This window comes from Micrasema longulum, unplaced genomic scaffold (genome assembly GCF_059751315.1).
Source record: "Micrasema longulum isolate JH-2025_06_02 unplaced genomic scaffold, ASM5975131v1 h1tg000678l, whole genome shotgun sequence".
Lineage (NCBI taxonomy): Eukaryota > Metazoa > Arthropoda > Insecta > Trichoptera > Brachycentridae > Micrasema > Micrasema longulum.
Window position 1 is genome coordinate 665,953 of NW_028277874.1, and position 9,517 is coordinate 675,469.

Here is a 9,517-nt window from a genome sequence, read left to right on the forward strand (position 1 = left end):
TCAATGTTTTAAATTCGCACAATTCAGTATTTTTGCCGATGATATGAAAGCATACTTACGTATTAATAATGATCAAGACAGTATAAATCTTCAAGAAGACCTTAATAGATTAAACACATATTGTATTAAAAACAGATTGTCTATTAACATTAAAAAGTGTCAGCAAATTTCTTTTTACCGCATTCGTTCTAAAAAAAATAATTATTCGTATAAAATCAACGAGTTAACTATAAATTCTTCTACGGAAGTCCGTGACCTTGGTGTTGTACTTGATAGTAAACTTACATTTAACAAACATATAGAAAATACTGTAGAAAAAGCTTACAAAATGTTAGGGTTTGTCATACGATCAACCAAACCTTTCACAAGAACTGACGCATTAAGAAAACTTTTTTTTTCATATGTAGTGTCCTCGAGTTTGGTTCGCCGATTTGGAATCCCCAATATAATACGTACAAAAATCGTATTGAACATATTCAAAATTATTTTCTTAGACAATTAGATTTCAGAAATAATGTTTCATTCTCAAGTAGGACTGAGTCAGCTAATTTTCACAAGGTTCAAAATCACGCAACTCGGCGTACCATGTTGGATATGAGCTTTCTATACAAAATTGTTAATAACGTAATTGATAGCCCAGAAATTGTTAGAGGCATTTCATATCGAGTCCCTGTCCGTAGAACTCGTCAATCTGTACTCTTCGACATTCCTAACTCAATGACTAATTATTTAAAAAATAGCACTCTACGAAGAATACAGATTACTTATAATGACAGTTTTAGTGACATCGACATACTACATTGTAAATACCATAGGTTTATCAGATCAGTTAAAGACATTTTAAATTTATCTCCTGCTTGACTTTCAACTTTTAATTTGATTCTTAATTTTGTCTTTGAATTTTAACTTTTTAATTTTAATTCTTAATTTTAACTTTTAATTTAAACTTTTAACTTAATTTTAATTTAAACTTTTCATTTTAATTTTTACTTTTACTTTTAATTTTAATCATTTGATTTCAACTCTTAATTTATACTTACCTACATCTACTACCTGCATCGAATAATTTATTGTTGGTTGTGATTTTTTTTACTATTAAATTGAAATGTTCATGGAAGCAGAGAGAGAGGGAGGAAAGTAGAGTAGCTTTGCAATGTCTTCTCCTTTTTATGTAATATTTTTACTTTCCATTAATAAATAAATAAATAAATACCTGCCACATGATTTCGTTAAGAAATGTAATAACTAAGGTTTTGTTTAACCTAAGTTATGTCAATGGGTCAGTTATTGTAACCTGTGCGTGCGTTCTTGCCAAAAATGACAGCTGCATATAAATAAATATTTATATAGTTTGATAGAAGGTACAGACGTAAATGTTACCTACCAATCGAACATGATAACACCTCAAGTTTCTTTCAATGTAAAGTAATTCGTCATCAATACTGTGTTATCGAAATGACCTTTAAATGACCTCAGGTCTGTCTACCTCGGAGTAGTGTTAAAGTGGGCATAGACGCCATAGATTTATTAAAAAGATCACCAATCCATATTTATAATAGCTGCTATTTGTTTTCATTCCTCGAACTTGAACTCTGATTTTATCAGTGATCACGTTTAATAGTCATATGTTTTAATTACTGTTGTGTAAACTAATTGTTTTGTATTACCGCGTCGATTTTTCTGTTGAACGCGCTCTTTCTCTTGATTTACAAAAAAAAACCTCTGTCTTAAGATTATTTTTTTTGATATTTGAATCTTTTATGCCTAAATATGTACTTTCATCATAAAAAAGTCCAAATCCAGCGTCCACGACGCTACCTACATTTTCATGAATTTGTTGATAACTATAAATAAATATAAAATAATTAACACAAAGTACTTTTCTTTATTTTGTTACAATGAATAACAACAAAGTTAGTGCTTCAAATATAAAATTTATTTTATAAATAAATGTTATTGTTGGAACGAAAATAATGTTGCGTTATTTTTTGTTTTAGCGAAGCCAGACATCCAAAAAATGGAAGAGGAATTGGGAGTTGAAGGCGATATCATAAAAAGATCCGCTAATAATGAGGAGACGGCAAGTTTATTTGAAAATTTATCTCTTAACGGAGATACCAAAATTGTGACAGATTTATACAACGCTATTTGTAATTGTGATAAAATATGTATATTAGATATAGTCAAGGATTCGTCCTCACTTTCTTTTTTGGTGGAGTCTTATAATCTAGTTTTGTTAAACAACATCTCGTTACCAGAGAAAATGCATTTCATGATCCAGAGCATTATTGTCAATCAAACGTTCTACTCGAAGATTTTACCTGCTGATGTTACTCTAGAAAGCATAAAACAGAGAATTGACATCATTCAAGAAAATATTTGCAAAATCACAGCGTCAGTAGACGATAGCAGCTTTTTGCACATAGCTAAATTTATTGCTAAGGATATCAACCTGTTGAAGAGACAAATTAAGTCAACACTTGAATGGATTCCTTGGGAAGAAATGGAATTTTGCTTGCTATCTTTTGTATCCAGCCAATCCAATTACCGAGACATAAACTTATATTACCTTTCTGTCCTAAATAAAAAAAAGGTTATAGATTTTTTACGAAATTTTGAAAAACCAATCAGAGAACTGATAAACAGTATAGAAAAACAAGGAATTGACTCAATATCGAACCTTGACCGGCCTTGTAAAATAGTGGCACGCAGTGAAACAGTTAAGGCTATAAAATCGCGATATCCTTTACTCAGCGATTTGTGTGATGACTACAGAAAAGTAAGAGACATTCATTCTTTGGATAAAATGAAATTCTATATCGACGAAGCTGTAGAAGTGAATTGTGAGACTAGGCTTGGTAAATTGGTAGTGAAGAGAACTCTTCAAGTGGTTGGAGAACTGTTAAAAGACTCGGTCACTTCTCCGTTTCTTTCCAAAAATATTAGTGATCTTTTACTTTCTTCAACATTGCCAGAAACTAAAAAAATCCTTACCGCTTTACGAAACACTCTTTCTCATGCATCTGCAGCAGATAATGTAAAACCAAAATTTTTCTTAAATATTCAAAACGACCTCAAAAAAGTTGGTTTACTAATAGCGGAAATTTTGTATCACGAGAAACTTAAATCTACCACCAATCTACTAAAACAAATTATTGATTGCGAGAGCACTGAAGAAGCGAACGATTTTCTCAATACATTTCAACACTTAAGTCTTTCTAGCATCATGGAGCTACCACACAAAGATCTTATTACCAAAGAACAAGGAAAGGTAAAAAGACTTATTCAGGAAGTTCGACAGACTATTGGAAAAACAAATGCCATCGAAAACGAAATAATTGATGAAATCACTCATGTTATTAAAGATCCATACGCAGAGTTTAGTAACGTTCTCGAAGCACCGATAGGCTTCGAACTTATATACATGATGTGCAATCGACCATCACACGGAAAACGGGAATTTGATGAAGTCCTCGTTAGCAAAAATATTTGTAAGATTATCCTTGATAAACTATCACTCTCCCTTCACATATCTGATGCCAAAAATTCTGAAAAGTTGTTGAAGTTACTTCGAAAGTTTTCAGAGGCAATCCAACCGAGGGTTAAACAAGATTCAATAGTTGTAAATAAAATAGAAAAGTTGATTGGAGAAGTATATCGAATACTTTATTTTCACAGCAAAAATGTAATGTGGTTAAGCGAGTACGAGAATCAGATAAGTACTAAGAGAAAAAAGAAAAAACCAATGGAACATGTGAATACTTCATCTGATCTGAATACTAAAAGATTAGAACTTCAAAATGTTTTAAAAGAACATGATTTGGTATCGTTTTTAAAAGATAAAAAGTTAAGGATAATGCTCGAAATGTTGCTACTAGATATTATGTCAGATGTAGATGATTTACCTGGAAGCGTTCTTTTCCTTGACAATCAAGTTCCTTTATTGGTCGCAAAAAATTTACGCAATTATTTAGCTCACGGAAATAATCTTGTTGACGTATTATTACCGGATATATTTTTTGCAATTCTAGCGAATGCAAACATGTTAAAAGTTGAATTGATTTGTCCAAACTACTGTCCGGCTACAGTTCCACCTATCAGTAAACCAAACCTAGGATTGTCCATTATCAACTCTCATGTAGAAATGATTGCCGTCCTAGAACAGGGCAATATAGAAGCCTTAAAAAAGTTTGTATCAAAAGGATACGATTTAAGATTTAGAGATGTTAATTTATGGACATCCCTTCATTACGCCGCAAAAGGACCTAGTCTAGAAGTGGTGAAGTATTTAGCAGAAGAAGTAAAAATTGACCCACAATCTTTAAACATTGTGGAACAATCTGCGTTACATATCGCTGCTATACACGGACGTACTAAAACAGTTTGGTATCTATTTGATGAACTTGACTTAAATCCGGAACTCACTGATGTGTATAGCTTGACGCCCCTTCATCTTGCTGCTATGAAGGGCTTCGCCGAAACTAGCCGAGTACTCTTGGCAGCAGGTGCAGAGCACAGTGCACAAGACGGTCTCGGTGAAACTGCACTTCACTATGCTATCTCTAACCGGTATATGGACGTTGTGAAAGTTATCTTGGAAGAGTTTTCTGATGTAGATAATATTGAAGATCCTTACGACGAAACGCCTCTCCATATTGCTGCAAGATATGGATATATCGATTTGGCTGAATATTTGATAGAACAAGGAGCCAATGTAAATGCTAAAAATTGTAGAGGATGGCGACCATTACATTTTGCTTCTCTCAACGCTTTTCCTCAAATGATATCTTTACTTATAAAAAATGGTGCCCATGTTAATTTAAAAACGTTTCTGTCGAATTCGACCGCATTGCACATTGCCGTTGAATCTGGATGTGAAGAAAGTGTTTTAATTCTCTTAAACAACAGAGCTTATGTTAATGTTCCAGATTACATCCAAAGAACACCTCTTCACAGATCTGCAGCTAAAGGGGTTAAAAAAATAATACAGCATCTAATTCATTATGGTGCCAATATTTCATGTATTACATCCTCTGCAGAAACACCTATTTTTTTAGCCGCAAAAAATGGACACACTGATATAGTTCAATTACTTATCGATAATATTACTGATGTGAATTTTCTAAATCATGAAAAAATATTGGCATTACGAGTCAGTGCTATGAATGGATTTGTAGATATTGTTGAATATTTGGTGACTAAAGTAAATGATATCGATTCAGGAGATACACTCTACTTAAGAACCGCACTCCATTTAGCTGCCCTGCAAAATAATGTTCAAATTGTTGAGGCTCTCTTAAGAAATGGAGCTAATGTGAATGTTTTAGATAAGTTTGATTTGACACCGTTACACTTGAGCGCCCGTGCAGGGTTTGAGATTATTGCTGAAACTCTGCTGGAAAACAATATCAACCCTAAGTTTGAATTAAATACATTAACTCCACTCCATTTAGCTTGCTTGCATGGGAAATCCGACGTCATCAAGTTATTCCTAAACGAGAAATACTCGATGTGTATAAATGCACAGGATGATAAAGGCTATTCTCCTTTACATAATGCTGCTAGGAATGGATATGCAGATATAGTAAAATTTTTACTCGATAAAAAAGCCAAAATCAACGCACTATCCAATGCAAACGAAACTCCACTTCACTTAGCAGTAATGAGACATCATCTTAAAACGGTCGAAATATTATTGAATTATAATGCAAATGTCAATATGCTTGATGATAACGATTTCTCACCCTTATGCTACGCAGCCAGATCTAACAAAACTGATATATTGAGAGAACTAACCACAAAAAAAGTCAATCGCATTGAATTTGACGTAAATATTGGAAATCCTCTCTTAGTTGCAATCAAAACTAACAATATTGGCACTTCTAAGCTTTTACTAAATACGGCAAATATCAATACAGCTATTAAAGATGAAAACGGTAACAGTCTCTTACATATAGCAGTCGATAATGGTAACTGGATAATATGTAAACATTTGTTAGCAAAGCAAGCGGCAGATGGTAACTGGAATGATGAGAATGCGATAGCTTTAAGTATAGCGGTGTTAAAAGGCAACAAGGAATGTTTTGATGAGCTTTTAGAGACAAAAATTGACGTAAATTATAATGTTGAAACTAAAACTCCATGCTCTATTTTACAAAAAGCAGTACTGGGTGGAAATGTGGACATTGTCAAAACTTTGCTTATTGAAAACGCAGATCATGGAACAAAGATTGGTTTATCACCAATAGAAATATCTATACAATGTCGAAATCAAGATATTTTTGAGTTATTATTCTGTTCTTTAAATGTAAACTACAGTATTTTGCTCGACTTTGCTATTCGGTGCGGCAATTTGGATGCAGTTAAGTTTCTAGTTCAAAACAATGTATCTGTATGTTCACCAATTCACATAGCCGCTGCTACTGGCAACAAACACATTATCGAATATTTTTTAAGTCGTAATGTGAATATCAACGATGTAGATTCACTTGGACGTACTGCATTATTCAACGCCTGTACTAATGGGAAAATGATAAAATATTTAATACAAAAGGGAGCTAATGTAAACGCCAACGATGAGTCAAAACGACAAACGATACACTTTGCCTGTGAAACTTCAGATTTTGAAAGTGGTTCCATCGCGGTTAGCGAATTACTCGACCACGGATCAATGTTCGATCAAAAATGCTCTCTTAATAAAACTCCAATTATGTGTGCTACCTCTGAAAAAATAGTAAATCAATTGAATTTAGTTGATCAATTATTTGAAGCTGTTAAATGCAACGATCAACTAACGAACGATTCAATAATTCATTCTTTGATTAATAAAGGAGCATCTATTAATGCTTGCGATACTAACTTAATGACGTTGTTGCACTACGCCACTCTCAACGGTAACGAAGAAGTTTGTACCCTGCTGTTAAACAATAACGCTAATCCTAATGTACGCGAAAATACTACAAACACACCACTTCATTTTTCGGTATCTCGTTCATCGTTGAAAATGACAAAAGCCCTTCTTTCCAATAACGCTGTATATAACGTTGTGAACTCTGATCAAAAGACTCCTCTTGATTTAGCCAGAAGTGATGATATAAGACAACTACTACAATTAATAGACAATTGCTTTGATAAAGTTCGAACGGGAAATTCGCAAGTTGTCGATGACATAAGGGCGATACTTGATAAAAATATACTAAAAGCAGTTTTCGGAGCACATAATACATATAATAAATCCATTGTTGTTGTTGCAATGGAGAGCAAATTTCCCGCAACGGAAGCGCTGACACAAATATTTCAAGGAGATAAATTACAAAAATCACTTGCACTGATTAAACAAAAAAAATATACAGAAGCTATCGAAGATTTGACAGAACTAGTTAGAGAACGAACTGATATATTTGGAAAAGATAATCCAGGAACTCTGGAAATATTTGTTTTAATGGCAAAGGTGAATATCAAAACATTCAAACTGAAGGCAGCTTGGGATTTACTATCAAATGTAATTTTTCATAAGCGATACATAACATCCGGACAAAATTACAACTTTATACTGACGAGCAAGTACTATATTGGAAGTATACTTTTTGAGCAAAATAAAATCAATGAAGCTTACAATATCCTAACAGACGTTTACGAATTCCGAGGTCTTGCATCAGATCATATCAACAAATTTAAAACTGGGTTATTGGTTTACAAAGCAATGAAATGTTTAAAAATGTTCGATGAATCTTTGATTTTTATAAGTCGGCAATGTGAAGAGTGCGATGAAATACTTGGTGCTAATCATAAAATGACTTTGAAAAGCAAATTAGCAAAAGCGTTCTCGTTAAATGACTTTCTGAAAAGGCACTCAGCATTAAAAATCGTCGAAGAAATACTCCCAATAATGATATCGGTATTTGGTCTAAATCACAAACAAACATTGCGGTGTAGATTTTGCAAAGCAAAAGTTTTCATAAACATGTTCAAATATGAAAAGGCCATTGAAATTTTAAAAAGAGTATTATTTGTTCAGGGGAGCACTTTTGGTGAGAACGATTCCGATACGAAAGACACCCGCATCGAGATGAAAAATGTATTATATAGTCAATATGAGGAAAATCAAGTCATCCGATTTTATTTCAAAGAACCAACTGACGCGAGTAAAAGTCGATTGGGTGATAAGGCTGTTTCAGTTTTGTTTGAAGAACCACCAAGTATAGAAAGTCTTGAAAACGAGGTGATCAGCGCTGTTAGTAGTGAAGATTTTCAACGTGTTTTAGATTCACTGCAGAATGGAAATAACGTTAATGCGTTGGATGATTCTGGAAGAACTCCTTTATTTATCGCAGTGGAAAAAAATCGGCTTGACTTGGTTGAGTTGTTGCTTTTGCATGGCGCCGACGCTACAGCCATTAGAAACGATGGCTTTACATGTCTCCACGAAGCGACAATTGCAAACTCGCCAAAAATTGCTGAAACGCTTTTGAAATATGTCAAAAAAACAAATAATTATGGATTTGTTAAATTTCGAGATGCCCAAACTTACTTAGATGAATTAACAAGCCATCAAATGGCCATTAGAATGGGTTTTGATAAAATGATTGCGTGTTTGACTATCTATGAAGCTATTTAGCCGGCATTCATACGAAGCAATATATTCAAACTTCCAACCATCTGGAATTTTTGTTACATTAGTTCGTAATGTACTATACTTTTTTGTAAAAAAATATTATTAAAAATGGTACCTACGTACTCAGCGATAGTTTTAATCGCTATGTCCAAATTTTTCTTAAACAGATACTGGATACCCCATAGGGAATTAAAGATTTTAAGATATTACAACAGAGATGAAAAGGTTTTTGAGAAGCTGTGCAAATGGGTAGATAGGAAGAATGGGAAAGTTACACAATGTGCAAAGTGGTCATTTTCACCAGCCAATGAAGCATTAGACCTTTAAATGCGTAGACTACCCTTCTCTAAAAAAATTCCGTCCCTTTCGTTTTATATACTCGTAATGTAATAACAACAGAGAAGAAAAACATTTCAGAGAAGAGAATATGGAAACGTGTATGCATTAACGGAGATTTTGACTTGTATTATTAAATCTTAATAACTTCCTGGGAAGTGAAATCCAGTCTTTATCTACAATTGGACAAACTTAAAATATTGTATATATGTATACAACTATGTTTTATCATACTACACAGTTTTTTAATCATTTTTGGTGTGCTATTCTGAATCTTCTCTACCCGCTAGAGAGTGATTGATTTGTGGATTTGTATTTTTTACATACGACTACACTTTGCTACATATATGGTCACACTGATGTTTAAACGTCAAATAAATTAGAGTTCGTGAAACCAAACATGATGATGCTCATTTAAAACGTTATTGCGACCTTAAGCATTACCCAAAACGCTTATTTTAGTTGAATTGACAAAACCGTATTCGTTTTTTTTTCGTGTTTTAAATGGTTTTATAAACCATTAACATTAATTAATAAAATTGAATATTTGTAAATATAGATTATTAT

At 33.1% G+C, this 9,517-nt stretch overlaps 1 protein-coding gene across 2 annotated transcripts in view; it reads left to right on the top strand.

Moving 5' to 3' along the window:
• Positions 1 to 8,756, top strand: part of LOC148279691 (uncharacterized) — a 22,899-nt gene extending 14,143 nt beyond the window's left edge. For both annotated transcript variants that reach the window (XM_088229515.1, XM_088229514.1), the window contains one exon: positions 1,998 to 8,756. In XM_088229515.1, coding sequence (XP_088085641.1) covers positions 2,018 to 8,617 — 6,600 coding nt within the window. In that variant the 5' untranslated portion in view covers positions 1,998 to 2,017 and the 3' untranslated portion in view covers positions 8,618 to 8,756. The remainder of the gene's footprint in view (positions 1 to 1,997) is intronic.
• The last annotated feature ends 761 nt before the right edge of the window (positions 8,757 to 9,517 follow it).